Here is a 20,026-nt window from a genome sequence, read left to right on the forward strand (position 1 = left end):
ATTGTTCATCTGTGTAAAACTAGTCAGATATATTTTCTTCCTTTGCCCTAAGGGAAACTCTTTCTGATCTGACTGCTTACCATGGGGTTGCTTTAAATCCTCTGAATTATCATTATATTTGGAGTTTTAAAGCAAAATGCTTAGCTAACAGCCCTGTATAGCTATTGAGCTGAACAGTTCAAGCTGAAGAAGCCTAGTGCTCTTTGGAAAGGAGCTCTCAGAAATGTGGAACGCACTRAAAGCTAAGTGTCTGAGCCGGAGGAGACACGTACCTCCGGAGGAAGGTGCTGCAACTCGGAGCCCCCTTCTCCTGGGCGCGAGGCTAAACCAGACCTATCTGACCGCTGGAGGAAGCGCAGAGCTGATAGAAGACAATACGTAAGCAGGTGTTACTGGTCACTATTTTGATCCTTTTTGCTCTCCTCCTGTTCCTTTAGATAAAATATTTTCTCAGACCAAGCTCTGTCAAATGACCTCACGTCTAGGAGAGAAGTCCACGCTAACGTGAGGTCCTGCTTGGCCCTGCTGAAGACGGGGCTTGGTGCAGTGTGTAAAGCCCTCGGCTCAGGGTGACATCTGCACTCTTGAGTTGGATTTCTGCTTTCTGAATAGTGTTGTGGTTATTAAAAGAAGGAAATAAATCAAGGGAAGAAGGTTTTTAAGCAGACTTCTTTAATCAATATGCAGTCTGGCAGGCTGACGGAAGAGCTGTGCTTCAGTACCGTAGCGAGGCTTTTGTTTGCGTGCTCTGAAGGCAAGCAGAATTTTTATTTGGTAGTTTGTTAATAAGCCCATGGAAACTTTGTCTTAGCCACGTCTTTAAAAACGTATTCCTGTTGAATTTTTCTGTTGAACAAAATCCAACCAATTTAAACCTGAGTTAAAATAAACATTTGAATTTGCTTTTYTTCCAGTAATTTAAAGAAAACAGTRTGATTCACCCAGGTTAAAAAGTTCTCCTGGCACAGTGCAGTGCCACGCTGGTGCTGTGCTTTTGAAGAAATTTAGCCTAAAAAAGAAGACAAAAACCAAATTGCATTTRAAGTAGCTTGTGTTTATATATAATCTCTTAAAACGACTTGTCGACTTGTCGCTTGCATCTGCCTTCTGCCTGTATTCTGTACACAAGGTTCCTAAATAGCACGAATGCAGAGTGTGCTATGAATCAGCCCTGCCAGTGGGTTGGTGACTCATTTCCTTATTGGTGCAGATGTGTAGAGTAAATGTTTCTGGATAACTCTCTTCACATGATGCGGTTCCCCTGTGAAAAATGAACGGACAGCAATCACTTTTGTTCTGTGTGCACCAATATTCATTTCTTAAGAGAAGCCCAAATGTTGATGCTTGAAAACCACATGCTTAGTTCATAGCAAACAGTAAGTCTTGCAAGATGCTGCATGATGCTACTACAAGATTTTTTGGTCTGGGTTATCTTACTTCACTGTAAAGCTTAAAAACAAGCTGCCATTTATAGCAGCACAGTTCTTTTGCTAACTACTCTGAACGTCTATTTAATCCAGTATTTCTTGGTTTTAAGTAAGTACGTCTTTTGAATGGAGTGCTTTCACCTTTTGGCCAGGCAGAAGTGAAGTAATACTCTATTCTTCACTTCAGTACCGGCATTACTGTCTGGCTTATTTTTTTTTTTCTTATATGCTTGATACCTACAGTCTAGGTGTGCTTTACTGAAGTACATTGCTATAGCAAAGATCCTGCTGTAGGGGAAAAAATATATTAGCCAAGCTGTATTGAATGAATCTTCAATTAAATATATATTTATATGTGTGTGTGTGTGTGTCTTGGKTTTTTTTTGTTTAATGTGCTGCTGTTGGGATCGACAGCTGAACCCTCCACCTAGCAGTTCTGCGTGCGTGACGCCCTTTTTCACTGTGCCTGCCCGTCACCTGCCCAGTTGGCGTTCCTTGGTTAGCTATTTAGAACTGGATTTAATGCTGCGATGTGTGATCTGTCTGAACGCAAAATCCCTAACAATGTTGTGAATCAGCGGATTTCATCTCGTCTTTCTGGCCTCTTTCTTTTTGCGGCTCTTCGAAAAGGGAACCAGACGCTAGGGAAATCAATTTACCACAACAACTTTTTGTTTCTCCCAGGCAGATTGATTTAAATAAGCAAGGAGCTTAGACTTTTGAATAATTTCAGTCTTGCTTGAATGCTGTAGTAATATTTTTAAGAGTTTTCTAGTCTGCTTGTATTATTCTGCAGCTAATTTTAGCTTTTATATCTAAAGTTGGGGGGGGGATTTTTGGCTAGCTAGATTGATAGGCACTGTAATTGTTTAAATGCTTGCATTTTAATGTTTGCATCTTAATGTTTCCATCTTTTTTAATATTATTTAAAAATGGCAAGACATCTACTGGATTGCTTCATGCATCAAAGCTGCTCTTGGGTAGAAATGGAAATTTAATTAAAATGCAGAACAGTATTGTTAAAGTAGAGCTGAAATACTGGGCTTAAATACTAGATTAGAAGAGTCGCTTTACATTCAAAACTTCTTAAACTTGAAAGTTTAAGCTTTCTGGTCGTTGTGGCCTTTGAGAGTTGACAAAGGGTGACTTTCTTATGGTTTAGACGTGAAAAAAAAAAAACACTTTTTTTTTCTTATGGGATGCTCAGCTTTGCGATACTGAAGCAAATGCAGTTGTCACTGGGAAGCGATTTTGGCTCCACGTGCAGAACAGGCTTACGTTTGTCAAAAGTTGTTCATCAATTCCAAGAGGAAGAAACCAGAGGTTTCAAATGGCAACATGTTAACATGTTCCTGAGCTGTATATTGATGGCTTTAATAAAGAGTAACCCATGGTGAGTCCCTTATGACTTAGCTGTCCTATTGCTACTGCTGCAAGTGTATTTTCACAAGCATCTTCAAATTTGGAGTCTGGTGCCTCTGCCTGGACTCGTTTCCGAAGTTGACATTTACCAGACTCTGCTCCAGCCTCGGATCTCTGTTCCTTGGAGCTAGTTTCCTGAATGCATTCCCCCTGGATTTATAAGTTATGCTTTCAGTGGTATGACTTAGCTCCTTGTTTTTCAGCGTACGTAGAAAGAGAACTTATGCTTCAATTCCTCAGCTGCAGGGGCTAGTAGCTRCTGCATCACGGCTGCTGCTGGTGAGTCAGGACTGGTTTCTTTTGTCTGTTTACTGTCGCCGTAGTTCATATTTCTGAGAAGAGCTGCAAAACAGGTAGTGGGATTGGTTTAACTGCGAATGTGCCACCAAGGATGCCCCGCTCTGTGGTTTCGAGGTTTGAAACATGTTGCGTGCCTGCTAATCAGCTCTTTATAGCGGTGACAGACAGCAAATCGGTGGATTGWTCCAGCTCAGTACTGCTCTCCGAAATTACCTCCCGAAATGCAGGAGAGCAAAGGGAGTGGAAATGCTTTTGAAACGTATTTCCCAGCAGCTCTTCTAATACGCAAGGAACTCTAAATGGAAGCAGGACATTGTGCGGTTTCTAGGACTGTCTAAAAATAGCGTACAGACCTTTCCTCCGAAGTTCAGCTGGTGATGCTGGGAATCTGGGGAAACCGATCTCATGGTCTCATGCGGGCAGGCACTCATGTCTGGTTGGAGAAGCCCTTTTGAACTGGCAAGGCAGTGTTTAGTTCTCTGGCGGAGAATGTGATGCTGCTTGGAGGTCTTCATCGTGGGCTGGGCTCTAAACCTCAATGCCCAGTAACACTTCATGCTTACTTACACTTATTCCCCCCCGGAGAAGTATTCTTGCTTAAAAGGATATAAATTCATTTATATCCTAACTTTTGTCTTTGTGTTGTAACAGGCAGGATGTATGTTTTTTTTTTTTCGGTTGGGGTTTTTTTGTTTTGTTTTGTTTTTTTGAATAACCTGAAAGTTTACCCTGCTCAGGGGTCCTTCTTTACCTGCCTGCTACTATGGAAGAGAAATGAAGGATATGCTGAGGCCCTGCAGATCWTCTGAAGAAAATTCCAATGGTGTGTGGTTCTTTTGTTCTGCTTCTTTCAAATCCGACTGTTGTAAGTGGTTGGAGACTACCTGCACGGAGGCTGTTCCTGCTTTTGGGGCCACTGGCATAGCCAGTGGATTTTCTCGGGAAGGCAGTTGGGTTGACAGCCACAGTCCAAAGGACTTCCAGCTTGCAGGAAACCTCTTAGTATGTCTTCCCCCCTGCTTTGGTGTTGCAAGATAAACAGTTGTAACAAAAGAGATGTTGAATATGGTAAGGGAATTCAGGGAGGCCACGTGGAAAGCTAGAACGTTTGCTTTCTTGTAGCAGTAAACAACGTGGCCTTGTAGGCTTTACATGTGCAAGAACGTAATGGGGAGAAGATGAGATGAAGAGAACTAGTGTAAACACAGCAAGTGCAGCAGGGCTGGACTCTGCCGTCTGAGCAGGACTGTGGTTTGCCATTAGACTTCTACATCTGGAAGAGGGCAGAAAAAAAGACTGCTGGAATGGGGCACTAGTGCTGGACACTGCAAGAACTTGSAGACCTATTTATACATTTATGACGTCCAGCAATTTATGGAAGTACTGATGCTAAATGTAATCATTCMTTTACTGCTCTAGTGTGACACATGCTGCTGACTATCCTAGAGGTACCTCAAGGCTTGTTCTGTCTCTAGCCTTAAAGAGTTGAGGGGGAAAGGAAAAAGAGTAGGTTGTTACTGGTGTCCTAAAGCAAAGAAATAAGACTACAAAATAAAAATATTATTGCGGTTTGTGGTTAACGCTGAAGCAACTTCTTTGAGGTATTTGATTTTCCTTGCTTCTAGGTAGAATAGCTGGCAGGAGCTAAAATTAGCATAGCTTGCTTCCCACCTGTTTGGATGCTTGTCTTATTTTGGTTCTTAGGTGGAATGCCTGACTATAAATCAGGATTAAAGCASTGCTGTTCTTGCCTCTGAAAGATAGGCATATGAGATGCATATCTTGTCTTGGTGAGGACAGAAGCTCTGATTGATTAGATGGATGTGCCCTGTTGAAAGGGTGGTGGTGGGGCAGTGCTCCAGAATGTCTTGGGGRGAAGTTTTTGGGAGCAGTCTATGGCTTTGTGTAGAAAATAGAAGTCATGAGGCCACAGTTGAATAACAAAGATAAAAAAGGATATTGGCTAGTTGTCTGTTTAGAGCATTGTTTGCCATTTATAGGGAATGAAGCGAGAGGCTTTGGGGAGGAAGCATGGTAATGATCAGATACCATCCAAGCATAGAGGCACTGGGAGGAGAATTGAGGTGTCCATGAATCGTAAGTGTCAGAACTTGATTGCTTTACTTTGCAACATAACACTTAATCACTTGTTTAGGAGTGGGGATAGGAGCAAGCGGAGCAAGTCTCTCTGAAACCTGAATTTGGAAGYGCTGTACTCTGTGCCTTGGGACACATGCTGAATTGTAGCTTAGTATGAACTTTTCTCTTGGCTTCTGCGTAAAGCTAATTTTCTAAGGATTTCTGTAGCTCCAGACTTCATGCATCCAGAATGTTATTGCCTGATAAGCAAAGGAGCATCTTTAAAACAACGTGGCTCCCTTGGGAATTAGGACCCTCTCGTGCTAACAGCTGTATATTTTGCATAAGACTGAATYTTGCTTATGAACTCTTCATGGCTTTTTGGAGTTTTGTGTAGAGTTAAGCTCAGCCTGGGTTCCTACAGAGGAAGTTCAGTTGAAAGATATGCAGCCTCTGTATTGAGAATGAGAGATGAAGAAGAATTACCAAGAGCTGATGATAACACTTATCTAATAAGTGCTTTTTCCTTATCCATCACATTGGAAATACTTGCCTGGGGCTCTCTTCTTTCTTAGTTACACATTTGTTTGCATCCCCCTGAGAGATGCTGCAGAGCGCTGGTGAAACCTGTACTGTTGGTTGTGCCTCTTCATTGGATGAGTTACTCTGGGACGTTTCTGGTTTGGATTTAAGATGGGAGAGTCTTCCTGGAAGGTAGTTTCAGAACTACACTGAGACAACCTGTCTCTGTCTTTGTTTTAGCGGATATATGGACTCGTTAATGCTGAAGGTGGAGATCTTGCTGTGCTTTCTCAATATTGGTGCTGGTCAGACTCYTCTAAGAGCCAATTCTTGCTTAACTGGCAAAAAAACTGTAAAACAGCATTTTTTCTGCTGAATTGCTGGGGTTTTTGAACTCTTCCCTGAGCCAGAGGAAGAGGAAGGCTGAGCAGAATCCTCCCCGTTATCTGGATCAGATTGGTTTAGCAGTCTTCAACAACTTCACCCTAATCTTCATAGCAGCTCTTGGTCTCTCTCTCTCCCCCCCCCCCTTTTTTTATGCTAACAATATCCTTGCTTGTGTTTAGATCTTAGGGAAGTTTTTGCTAGTGTCGTAGGATAGCTTTCCAGGGCCAGATGCGGCAACATCCTTGCTTTATCTGGTTCTCTGTGTCAGTGCTATACTTGGTAGCAGAGCTCTGCTGTGGAGGAGTGTCATGGGAAACATTATATCTGGAAACAGTGCTGCCAAACCCTTGTGGCAAACAAATAATTTCAGTGTCTGTCTTGTTCCACGATGCATCGAAACTGTCTGCAGTGCCTCCAAGAGGATGACGAGAGGGGAGTAAGGGCAGAACAAATAGAAGCATCTGCGATGAGTTTCCTTTGATCATGCTGAGTGCTAGGCGTATTCGGATGCATGGGCTGGTGTTGAAATGAAAAAAAAAAATCCTGTAAAGAGGGCTTAAGTGCTTGCAAGTCCCCCGTGCAAGGGGAGATGGAAGCAACAGGGACAAGAATAGCTTGCGTGAGAGGGCTGCTTGGAGCAGCTGTGGCAGCAGCAAGCCTTAAACAAGTCACCTTGCAGCTTTTCACAGGAATAGCTGGAAGAAAATGGCCTGCTGGTAATAAGGGATCRCAATCAAAGATGGTTTGTTTTATGGGAGGTGAATGGAATCAGTGTGATTGCCTGAATTGCACCATAAAGTGTGGTCACTCTTCATGTATTGGAAATAAAACTTGAGCATTTTCTGTCATTTTACCGCACTGGGTATTTGCAAGAAGAGTGATCACCACCATGGAGAAATGGCATCTGGCTTAAGACTTTGTTCTGTGACAAGCAAATGTGAACCAAGCAAAAAGGGACCAAATAATTGGAATTTTACTGGGCAAGGCTCACTTCATCCTTGGCTTTTTCTTCCTGGCTTTTGAGCCAGACATTTAATATGTCGTGCTGGGATTTTGTTTTAATTTATTAGCTTCTCTTGCTTTGTGACAAACTTCTTCTGAATGAACATACTTGGTTTAGTATGAAGGGACTTAATTGGATGATACCCTTTGTCAGCATAGGTGGAAAAGTCTGTGGAATCTAGAATTCAGGTAAAATAGCGAAAAACCTTCATTGCAGAACTTGGAGTTTGGGGCAGTTTGTTACTTGTTCTGCTTTTGAGGKGGAGAGTGGCTGAATAAATTGCCTTTTTTTTTTTTTAATATGTATGCAAAGTTCTGTATACATTTGGGAAATGGTTGATAGGTGTTTGTATGTAACTTGTATTGCAATGTTAGGTGTGCATAAACTAGGAGTGCCTAACCAAGGTGAAAAATAATTATGCAATCAAATGATTTGCAGCACTGCAGACCTTAGCTCTCTGTTTTTAAGTGAAAAACTTATTTCCATGAAGTAACCAAAGTGTACGGACACTAGGAGCTTTGTGCTGGTGCATGAGATTATATATATAGATATATATTTATGGTATTGTGCTTCAAACTTACTCTTCAAAAACATGAGTGATCAAGCGTAGATGATTTTGCTGACACAACAGCATGTGGAGTTTGTTTCTAATGCTGACGGTTCACTGGCATTAGAATATATTTCAAATGCACCTTAGGCAATTTAACTTACATTATTTTCTAAGCATAATTCAATCAGTCTTTTCTCATCTGTGTTGGACTTGAATATTATTGCCAGTTTAACTTTATCACACATGACTCTCAGTACTGCAGGATGTGTGAAAACAGTTTACCACAGCCGTATGCTTGCTGGCACAGCGCTCCAGCAGGTTTGAAGCATGAGGGTTTGTGTGCATGGCTTTTTTTTTTTTTTCTACTTCTTTTAAAGCCATGCTATTTTTTTTTGCTTGCCTAAAATACTGTATCTGTTCATGTGTGCCCTGCCTATTCCATATCTAGTAGTTAACTTGGGAGGAGGATGGGATTTGGATCAGGTTTCCTGGACTGTAGCTCCTCTAGATCTCTTTGATCCCAGGCTTGCATCCAGCCTGTATGCTTTTTTGGACATTGTAAGCCTAGATAGCTTGGTACTCGAGGGTCGAATTGCCTGCTTTACTGTGAGGTTTCTCATCCTGGCCGGGTGTATTTGATGCAAAGGGATCACTGCTGGCTGCAGGAAAGGCATAGCCAAGAAGTCACTTTCCCCTTCATCAGCCTGGTAGATGCTCTAGATCTGCAGGCATCTTGGTAGATGCTCTAGGTCGGTAGGCTCTACTATATCTCTGCAAGTAGTATTGATAAATATTTGTTTGAGTGAGAGTAGAGAAATGCAGCACTGAAGAACGGAGCTGCTCTGTTGCACGTGCGCTCTGCTCTGCAGCGTGTTGTCCATGTGGCAGTGCAGTAAACTGTGAAACCCCTGCTTGCTGGCTGCACTCGTACCTGCCTTCTCTTTTATTGGAAAGTAGCTGCTTTCATTGGCTTCCTTTCCTAATTGACTGGTTTGATCTCTTTGCAATCTGTTTCTGAATTTAGGAAGAGAGCCTCTTGGGTTCCTTCCATCCACGGCCTGGGGGTGAAGGCACTTGTGCTGTTGACTTCAGTCTTCCATTTGCAAGACGCAGTGAGGAGAGGAAGGTCAGGCAGCTGCTGGTGATTAAACCAACCCTGCAGACAATTCTTTCAAGACCTCAATGTTTCATCCACGGTAGCTGGTTATGTTGCCGCCTTCTCGAAATATGGTAATGTGAATTGTTTTTTAGGACTCGATGAAATGAGAAGACCAAATCAAGCCCATTYTGTACGCAGAGCTGAAAGGCACTCTGCCTCCCAAGCTGTTGCGGTGGCGGTAGCTGCGTCCCTGGTGGTATCTTCAYTAGATGTTAATGCCTGATACTGGCTGGCTCATGGTACAGCTATGACTAAATAAATATTGCTGGATACCAGCATGATGATGGTCTGTTTCTGAAGGTAAAACACCGATGCCTTGCTCCTCTTCTAGGCCTGGTAGTAGCTGGCTGATTTGTTTTGTAGTTTTGACCCAATTTTCTCTCTGCTTCAGTATGGTTTTTAGAACAGGGATGGCTGCTTTTAAAGGCTGTCATGGCTCGTTGTTTCAGTGAGTTGAGATCTGGRTGAAGAAAGCTGCCTTTAAACGCAATGGTGTTATCTCAGTCTTGTGATGATACTGTTTTATGTAAACCTTTGCATTTTTCGTTAAGAGTTCACAACGCTAGTTCAGTACGATTTGTACCCGTTACGTGCGGTTGAGTTGAGAGGAATGCTTTTCCTGTCCGAGTTGCCTGTCGCTGGTATTTGTCTTTAAACTCTGCTTTTTTCTGGAAGGTAGGGAGCAGTATACGTAGTTTGGAGTATGCCTGTTGGTGTGTGAARTCTGTGGAGAGCTTTTTAGAGAAATGCGAAGAGATGCAGTATCRTATGCCCACCAAAGCTGCTAAGCAGCAAGAGCTGGGAGCCCGGAGGGGTGTATGATTTCTGTAGAGCCTGTTTCTCATCCTTCAGTTAGGAGATTTTTAGAGGAGTCCTTCTGGATCGCTAGTGAAGAACATCCTCGTTTCCATCAGCTTCCTTCCCTAAAATGCCTCAACTGCTGTGAAGTGCCGGCCTCCAYTGCTCTCAGCCTCCCCCCTGCCCTAAGGATCTCGGAGCATCTGTGTTTCTCAAGCTAAYTGCACGGGAATGACACGAAGCAGCTTTTCTTGCACCTCAGATTTTTGTGATAGTGATTTGAAGCTGACCTTTTTTTTGTGACTTACTACGCAGGTTTTTGAGCTGTTCGGAAACTGCTCGCAAGTTCTTCTGAGTGAACATGGTGGATGGAGGACCACAGAAAATCCCCTTAGAAAGGGATTGCTGGTCGGGGTTGCCCTGGGGAGGCTTGCTTTGTACTCCCCTTCCTCAAAATCAGTCCTTCAGTATATGAGACATGATAATTAAGTTTTACTTCACATAAATTGGGAGGATCAGGTCCAGAGTGGCCCCTGTACCTGTGTCTCCTACTCTTCTCTTGCAATGGTGAGAGAAAGGAGTGCAGTTAGGAGCTAGCAGGTGGTCATCTTGTTCCACATTTACAGGGTTATCGGCTCRATTTTGTGCTTTTGTGCCTTTAGTACTGCACGCAGTCAGTTTAGTCTTCAAAGATCAGATTACTTCCCTTACTGTTCCCAGAAGAACAAGACTTGAWTTTTTTGCAGAACTGAGATTTACTGCAGAGTAAAGGGAAGACTGGTATTTTAATGTTGTGTATTTCAGTAAAAGTTTRTTTAGGTTTCCAACGTTAGTGAGAACTGGTCTGTTATCTTCTTGGGTTCATCTTTGCATAGGAAGTGAGCATAATCCTTGGCAGGTTTGAAGCAAAGGTYATGGGGCTGGAGGATGCAGAAATAACTCAAGTGACCGAGAAGCGTTTTGGGAAAGCACTCTCTGGCTCTTAAAAGTTCTCTGGCTTGCCAGACGTGTTCGATCAGCCTTGTCCACTGCAGGAGAAGGACAGTGCCGGCCTGTATCCTTTTACAAAGAAGCTGTCCTCGCCTGAATGATGGAGACAGCAACTTCAAGCGAGAGCATTCTGACTCACTGCTGTTTGAAATTAGCTYGGCAGGAGACTTCCAGCGGTTGCTGAACGATTAGGATGGGTGCAGAAAATCCAGGAAAAACCACCTTGTAAGTGATGTGTGTTGGCCTTAGAGGGATGCATCTTTGGATACCCTCTCCTCTTCGCTCTGAGTTTTGAGYGTCAGTTCTGCAGTCTGAGAATAATGAGGAGGCTTCTATTAGCTTTTAAAAAAGGTAATTTTGACATTATCAAGGCTCTGGGAGATACTGTTTTAGATGGCAGCAGCCTGAGCAAGCTGTAATTACTGATGTTGATCCCTCAGGTAGTGTTTGTTACTTGTGTTCTAACTGGAGAGGTAATTTCTGCCACTTCTGTTATACGAAACAAAAGTGCTTTAGTTAATAATGGCTGTAATTAAGGGCTTGGAAGCCTCTACTCTGCTCCCTCTTTCTCCCCCATAAACTTCCGTTTGCTTACTCCGAAGCAGCAGTAGTGTGGGTGTTGCATTAACTGTGTTGTGCAGCAGGCAAACCCTCAGACTGAAAAACTCCTTGGGATGCAGGCTGTGTGCTTGCTCTCTGAAAGTTATTAAATGCTAGTTCCCTCCTGTCGAATCAAGTCTTAATTCTTTTTTTCTTGTTTGGATTAGATGGGCAGGTGATGGCATCCTGTGTTTGTACCGTTTTGCAACGGAGAGGAGTTAGGGCTTTGTGTGAGCTTAGAAGGGCTCTCCGCTGCGGGAGAGCAGCTCCGGCTGCAAGGAGGAAAAGACGATTTGCAGTCAAAGCCGTTTCCCAAAGTGGCTCCCTTGAGAGTGGGTGTTTTCTCTCGAACACGTTAATGAGCGTCAACTGTGCACTTGTACTTGTCACTTGGTTTGTCGTGAGGACATAGCAGTATCCTAGCTACTGCGTTTTGGATTTTTAAAGTAATCTTGAAATGATGTGCGAATGTTGGATGTTATGGGTATCTCGGTGTAAATCTCGGGTCAATCTCTCTTTCAGATATATGGATGAAACTTTTTTTTTTTWAAAAAAGCTCTTCTACTGCATCTTTGTTTTCCCACAGATGCTTTTTGCCTTCTTATTTCAGGCTGTTGGGCTAAACAAAAGTGCATCTGTTATGTCTTTACGTTGTCTACATAAATGCAGCTCCTGTGCAATTTGCACGCTGTAGAGTGAGACAATGTTGTGTCTGAAGTGTCTGCTGTTTCTATCTTTTTGGTACCTAGATATCATCGCTCTTATTAAGCAGTTCAAATTTCCTATTGCTTATGTCAAATTGTTTCTTAAGATGAAAAGGAGTTGACAACGTATTCGTTTGTACAAGTTGATATTATTCTGTATGTTAAGCACATCGTGTCAGCAGTGAACYGATGCTTCTTTTTTTTTCTTTTTTTCAGCCAGATAATGAAATCTCTTCAGACTGCAATCATGTAAGTATTGCTTTGCTTTATTCAGTCTCTACTGATTGCATGTGCACCTTGCTTGCCTTATCAACTCGAGACATTTTGCATAGAGTTTGCAGAAGGAATCGGTACATGTTTAATTCTGGACAGCCCTACGGTGGAGGATAACCAACAAGATGACTCCTGTAACCCAGTATAGCCAATACAGCTGTACTGGAGACTGCAGAATGGAGTGTAGCCGAGATGTTTATAYGCGGTACTTTGCTATCAGAGAAGATAGCAGATGTCTTTCCTATTTTAGGGGTGGAGGGTGGTTCCCGTGAGTTACTGGGAGCAGTGCTGTGTGCTCTTTTTTGGGGAAAGATGTGAGCAATACTGAATTTAAATGCTCTTGAATTTCAGCTGTTGAAGATCAAGCCTTCTGTATTGCTTTCACAGCTGCTAAATTCTTAGGCTCCCTTGGAAAATGCTGGAGGTGGTGGTATTTCGAGGCAGTTTGAGCCACTTGACTAGTTTTAGAACAAATTTCCTCCTATCACCTTATTAAACAGTGAGCAAACTGCTGACCGGTTTTCAGACTATCAAGCTGACATGCAAAATTCTGAGATCTACTAGAAAAAGTGATCAAAGCTGCAACTGGTATTAGATTTCTTCTGTCTTCTCTCATTGGCATTCCAGTAGAGCGCCCCACGTCAGGATCCTTAATTATTTGCTTAGCCCTGGACATGAACAGGCAAGTGCACACCTCAGTGACAGGCTTAGTTTCAGATGTTTGAACAGCTATATTTTGGTTTATTGTAGGAAGATAAATTCCCAGAATAAAACCTAGCCATGCTGTACAACCAGTAATTTCCAACGGTGTTTATAAATTAACCTTTAGCACTGTGCAGCCTGATTTTGTGGTAGTCATAATTCTCTGTTGCTACGCAGGGCTGGATAAGGTGAAGGGCACATGATGATTTCAGGTTTTATTTTGTTTCACATGGGTTTTATTTTGATTTTACATTTTCATACTAAATCTTCCCTTTTTTWAAAAAAGGGTGAGGGAAAGCATCTGACATATAACCCATCAGTTATGTCAACAGAAATTACCTGAATAAGGAAGAAAATGAGAATTTTAGGAATCAAAATTGGACCTTTCTTCTGGTGGATTAAATGGCAGCTTCTTTGCCACAAGGCAGATGTTGGGCCACGTGGATTAAAGAAGCCATTCATGAACAGGGAGCATGGGTAAAGTCTTAGCTTCCCAGGCAGATGATGATGGAGAATGATTGAAAGCTAAATCAGAGAAAAGGTAATTCCGCATCCAAACAAAAATTTCTTTGCCTTTTTTCACAGTCTTTGGTAGTCTGGGAAATTTCTCCTGGGAAAACGTAGCCTACATTTTGTGTACAATTCAAATTTCRTAGTAAAAGTGTGAGCAAACTATTTACCATTTTGATACTAATTTGATTTTTCTCATAAAAGTTAATTAGGTTTTGAAATTTAACTACTTTACCTTTATGTTCCTTTAAAATGTTTAACATAAATTCCTAAAGGAGAAAACACGTGCTAATAAGAGGTTCTCTTGAGCAAAATCTCACCTGTTAATTTGCTGAGACTTGGCTATCTTGTCTTGTTTTTTACTTCAGTGTCTCAGGAGGAAATCTGGGACGTGTATAAGCACGTAGAATGTAACTTGGCCAAAATTAGATGCATTAAATCATTGTACAAGAATTAGACTTCCAGATGAGCTAATCTCTGGCTTTTAGAAGAACAGTCTGAGGTGTTTTGTAGTCTAACATCTAGTGTATTGTGCTCAGCAAGATGGAGAGCCTGTAAGTTTAAAGCATGTCTGTGTCTAGTCACAGCCCTTCAAAGAAGGAAGTGAATAAGGAACCACTTGTATGGTCTGCTTGCTTTTATGATAAATTTGCTAGGTTTTCAATATGACACCTGCTCATGTCGAGGATATGCATTTTTTTGTTAGATCGTGTGTTGTGCAAATAAACTGTAACACAGGATGCTGTGGTGGGCTAAAGAGGTTGCTAAATCCGTAGCAGGTAGCAAGTTAGGGTTTTCACTGTTTTATCCTTTCAGTTACGGAATTGTCTTTATTAAATATATTTTCTTCAATGGATCAGCTCATGACCTTAAGGAGAGCTTTAGCAATCTGAATTTCTTAAAGATAAGCAAATTATTGTGGAAATAGTTGTTGTCAAGGAGATTTTGCTTTGCATTGATTATTACACTATAGAAAGATGATGCAGATTTTGAAATAACTGGTGTTTCATTCTTTTCTGCAACAAAATATCTGTTCTTACTCAATGGCAAGCTCTTAAACCTTCTTTCTACAAATAATCTCTCTCCAGCTCTTATGGAACTACAAGCTGAACTTGACTACAGATCCGAAGTTCGAATCCGTGGCCAGAGAAGTGTGCAAGTCCACTATTGCTGAGGTGAGCTGGAGGAAAGGAATGACTGCTTTGCGGCATTGGGGGATTTTCCGTTTCTTTTAGAGTCTCTGTGTGATGATGAGTGAGAATAACATCTTGGGGCTTGGGGAAGCTGTAGCCTTAGAGGTCAGATTCCTGGGCTTACCTGCTTCATTCAGTCTTCCAAAAAAGTGTAAGTCTAATTTTGATACCTTTTTTATCTATCAGAAAGGATAGACTCATAGACATAAATAGTGAATCAGCATACTTTTTAATTCCGAGTTCAATGTAAATTACTCCAGGGACTCTGTACTGGGTATTTAAAGTAGGTTTCTTTGGAGGAGAATTGGTTGCATGAATGGCAGACCTTCTCTGCAGCCCGTTTGCATCGGCAGTTTGTTTTCCATAGGCCCAGCTTTCAGTAGTGCGGACTTGCTTGTCACGCCAGCCTATTAGGCATGGGCGATGTGGCAGTGCTTAGAGTAGATTTAAGATGAGTAGTTTCCCCAAGACCCCAAATGCTCAGAATCACCTACATAGTTCTCTTTTCATTACCGTGTTTTCAGTTAATTCCGAGAGGAGCACACGAAGCCATCTGGCTCAAAAGGTTTGGGAAATAGTAGTGTAGGTGAGAAGTACTCAATAGCTTGTTCCTTCTACCCTGCTTAGGCTCATGCTTCCACTTCTTTTAGTACCATTCGAGTTGCAGGTAACGGTGACATTAGTGAGAAAACCGTAAGTTAGAAAGCTAGAAGATTAAACAGTGGCAGGAAGGCAGCTCACATTCAAGGATTATACTGCGTTTGGAGTTCAGTAGCTCCCAAATGAAAGCGCTGCCAAATCTACTGAATCTCACTTTTTGCAGTCAAAGAAAGACAAATATTTTCTGTTTGCAACTTTGTTTTACGTTATGGAGCTGCTGCAGAATTTACAGCCTAGACATTCTTGAAAATGCTCTCTTAAGAGTGTGTTTAGTTACCATTTTTGTACAATGACAGTCTAGTACTGTTGTAAATGTTGTGCACCAAATCTTGGATATGGTCTCTAAATGTAGTGGGAAAAGCACAATGTTTTAGCTGTACGTTAATCTCCAGTATTTCTTTTATAAAATTCGACTGAGAGTGATTTTGCCATTTGGTGAGTAGTTAGATAAGTAACAGTAATCGTATGTGCTTGATCAGTTGATTAATAACTGATAAATGCTGAGGCAAGTGCGTAAAGCATTTCACTGAATAGTTTTTAGTAGAAATGCCTTAAAATCTTTAAGAACTACTAGAGTACTTGCCTATTAACACTTTTATTTAGTTCAAACTAACAGATAGCTGTTTCCCTGTTGTGTGTTTTTAGAACAAAGTACAGCTAGAAGAATAAGGTCTAGTGATAGTCACCTGTGAATTAGTGACTATTGAGATAGTCATTTGGGCACTTTCTGTCCTTATGAGCTAAATACCAATTTAATGTGAAGGTCAACGTTTTTCTCAGCTGTTACACCTTTATAACTTCTGGCTGTAATTTTAATCCAGAATTATAGTTGGTTACCAGATAATGGTGGTTGCTGTAGAAGTGGCCAGCCAATAGCACATGTGATTGCTTGATCTTTTACATGGTTCAGTGACTTGGCCGCAGAGGATCTGGATTTGTTTCCAGTGCCAGGCTCTTCTGAACACAGCGGGTTGCCGTTGTGTGCTGGTTTGGCTCGTGGTGCTTCATCTGAGTAGGGCCAAACCAAAGACGTAGTTTTTCTCGGAGGAAGCTTGCTCAACTCCCTCCCTTTCACCCTGCAGTGAATCGCGTGTGTTTTTGCCTAAAATAAAGATGCACTTTATACCTTCTCTGTAATAGTAAAATCAACCTTTAGCTATGTTTTTCTAATGTGGATTATTTAGAAAGTAGTCTACCATGCTACATCTGCCTTCAAGTCAAGTTTTTTAAATGTTGCATGTTTTACTTGATAAATGGAAAGCAACGGCTTCATAAACTGAGGCAGAAAGATTTATTTTAGTCACCTAGTGTGACCTGTATTCATTCTTGTTTGAATTAGAGCATCTCTTTCTAGCAACATCTTCCCTTCCAGTGTAAAGATTCCCACTTGGTATTGGAGAAACTGAAAAAATGACTCAGTGTGTGCTCTTAGTGTTTTCCCTGTTTGGTGTCTGAAGAAGCTTGGCTTACTGATTGTTGCTGGTCTCCTCCTAGTTTGACAAGTCCTTTAGTATCTATATAGGAATAAAAACAATGTAATCGATTCAACCTGCGTATCTCTTGCTGGAGTTACTGGACTCCAGTCTCTTAAAGTACTTTTTATGCTGCTTCATTCTTACGACTTTATTTTTTTTCGGCACATCCCTCTAGTCAGGGACACTGGAACTGGGCAAGTGTTTCAACACAGCATCTTCCCAGGTGTCCAAAGAGGCAGCGTAATCTTGAAGCTCCTTGGAGCACGGAGCAGGGCATCGCGGTACTGCTCCTGATCTCACGATTCCTCTGGGAGTGTCCTTAATGGATAAGCAACCGTGTTTTTCCACTTCTTTGGAAAGACGCTATGAAAACAGCCTGTGCCCTTTACTTCTAAAGGTGACATTTTGACCTTACTGTCTGCTTTCCTGAGCACTGCAGACTGTGATTTCTACTGGGGACCTGTCTGATCATGTATACTGCTCTCCCAGTCTCTGCCCAGTTTTCAGCTTTTATTAGCAATGACTTTTTTTTCAGACTGCTGGGTAATATGGTTTAGTATCAACAATCAGCTCCTGTAAGAGCTAGACAAAAACAAACCTGATGAAGATTTTCCTTTAAAGCAATGTTTTCAACTTCTAGACAGTTATAAAAACAGTTCAATAAATATTATATTGACTTTTGAATCAATCTCACTTCTAGCCAAAATATAACACTACAAGGTCAAATGTTAATGGGGGCCCAAGTATGATATAGTAATGCTACAATAATATGCTCAGTTTTCTAAATAAAGACTGTCAGAGTAGCATTTTTTCTACAAATGCACTTGATTGCGGGGATTCAGTGCGATTGTTATGAAAGATGATTATTGAGCCAGAAAACTGATAATCTTCAAGGTCATTGCATTTACTTTGGATATTGGCACAAATTAAGTATTTCTCATTTCTGAAATATTCAAGTATTCTGACTTGCTGAAAATTAACCTTAGGCCTAGAGGGCTTTTTTTTGACAACAGTTCTTGAAACTGTAGGTGCAAGTTTCTATGCCTGAGGAGTTTTTAAGATGTTTAAAATCATTTGCAGCCACTATATTATCTTTTTTTTCTTTGAACAGATCAAAGAGTGTGCAGATGAACCGGTTGGTAAAGGTTTCTTGGTGTCTTGTTTGGTGGATCACAGAGGAAACATCACTGAATACCAGTGCCATCAGTACATCACTAAAATGACAGCCATTATCTTCAGCGATTATCGGTTGATTTGTGGCTTCATGGATGACTGCAAGGCTGATATCAATCTCCTGAAGTGTGGCAGCATTCGACCTGGAGAAAAGGTATCCAGAGAACATGTAGATTGTCAATAGGCTTGTAAAAGTGATTCAGTTAAGTTTATGCAAGTCCTGCAACACTATATTATAGTGGTCTTACTTGCAACTGTGAAAATCCATGAATACTTAAGCTGCATACAAAGGGTGACGTCCTTATTCCCTATAGTTCGTTTTTAATAAGGTGTGTTTATTGCTTTGAGGAACTGCTGTTTGTAGAGAGATGACCTTCATTTGTCTCTTTTCCTCACCACACCACAGGTAATCTGGTAGGTAGTTGTCCTTTTGGTTAAACTTGCTTAGGCTTGACTTGATACGGCGAATCCAAACAGCAGCTTTAAGTGACCCATTGCTAGACTTATTTCCGTGGGTTGTGTCTGAGGCAGAAGGTTATTGAGGTAGTGCAGCCTGTGCTAACCCATTCTGCTTTCTCAGTCTATAGATGATGGAATGGATCAAGACTCTCTGTTTTTCTCCTTTCTCTTCCCGCTGCCCACCCAAAAAGAAAATGATTGGAGAACACTTAATCTCTAATGTCAGATTTTAGTAGGTCTGACTCTTTAATACTCTACTGGTTTTAATGAATAAATCAGTGTCCTTTTGCCCTATAAGAGTTAAATGGAGGTCTGTTGATATTGACTGTACTACTCTTGTAATTCTTCACTCTAATATTTATGTAGTTTCACGTACCAGTTTGACTGTTCCTGTGTTTGTATTCATTAGTCCTCATTAAATCTTCCAGCTTCTACTGCAGCCCGTGGCGCTAGGAAGCCTCACTGGACAATCTGTATGCATTACAGATGCTTTATTTTGGTGACTGTGCAGGAAATGCAAAGAAAGTTTGTGGTAACTGAAAGCGGGGTCATTTTCAAGGCACTGTCTTCCCCCCCCACACACTTCAGTGTAGCTAATGCAGGCAGCAGTTATGTGCTGCTGCATGAATGAGTGACTTGTTTTATGGTAAGATTTTATGCTTAGGGATAAAGTTAAAATTAGACTATAAACTTTTTACAATGTTTTTTAATTATAGCTCTTCCATTTTTAAGAATTAGGTTCTTAAATCAGCTGTCAATGAGAAGGTGAAAAGCTTAGTAAAAAATAAACCAGTTTTTTAGATAACAGGAATTGGACGGATAGCTATAATTGTTAGAGATTTTGCTAGTTTGTCACTGCTGTAAGCAAATCCATCTGTAGCATGCTAAACTGAAGTGCAAGTATACGCTAGAAGGCTTAGCTGAACAACAGAAAACTTGAAAACAGGTACTTGTCAAGAGTAAAAGTAAGTGTAGAAGTGGGAGGAATTTGCAAGCACTGCAGTTTGTCTGGTAGCAGCTGAGTAACTTGTTTTCTCTAGAAAATAAAGGTTCTCTTCTAGGCTAAAGGATCTCTTGGACTGAGACACTGGTTTCAATAACCAGTATGGAATCGTAAGTATACTACAGGTAATCCGCGTGTCAGGTTTTGCATGTTATCTGTGGCTTGACTAAAATACTTGTGGTAGCACGGGAGGAACCTAGCTGAGGAAGACTACAGTAGTATGGATTTCACGAGTGTAAACTAAATCTCTTGGAGTAGAAGTAAAGCCAATAGCAACCTGCTCGCGTGCGCTAGTTTGACTTTGAAACCCGCGTGCAGACTGGTGTCCCTCTTTCTGGTCTGGGTAAGTACTTCTGCTGGTTAATGCAGTAGCAGGTAGCAGTAGGTCATTCTGAGAGTGTAAAAATGATAAATGAGCGTAGAGGGGTGATGATGGGGAAGTTGGTGTCAGCAGAATTTTGTTCTTTCAGAAATGGGGATACAAAGCTTTACRTGTGTCTATACGGCAGTATTGGAATTCAGATGTAGAAAAATCCAGGACTGCTGTTGTCTGCGGTCCTGATTTTAGCTTTATTTTGTGTGCCTGTTGGTATCAGCTACCTGTGCAGTGGTGTAGCAGTTCCCTTCTGTACCACTT

General features: G+C 41.4%; 1 protein-coding gene across 1 annotated transcript in view; it reads left to right on the forward strand.

Moving 5' to 3' along the window:
* The window catches only part of GLG1 (golgi glycoprotein 1), a 70,412-nt gene that overhangs the window by 11,754 nt on the left and 38,632 nt on the right, over window positions 1-20,026 (forward strand). The window contains exons 2-4 of the mRNA XM_085313819.1: window positions 12,158-12,190; window positions 14,515-14,601; window positions 17,866-18,081. Coding sequence (XP_085169945.1) covers window positions 12,158-12,190; window positions 14,515-14,601; window positions 17,866-18,081 — 336 coding nt within the window. The remainder of the gene's footprint in view (window positions 1-12,157; window positions 12,191-14,514; window positions 14,602-17,865; window positions 18,082-20,026) is intronic.

Source organism: Rhea americana, unplaced genomic scaffold, assembly GCF_003343005.1.
Source record: "Rhea americana isolate MKP2758 unplaced genomic scaffold, rheAme1 scaffold_397, whole genome shotgun sequence".
Lineage (NCBI taxonomy): Eukaryota > Metazoa > Chordata > Aves > Rheiformes > Rheidae > Rhea > Rhea americana.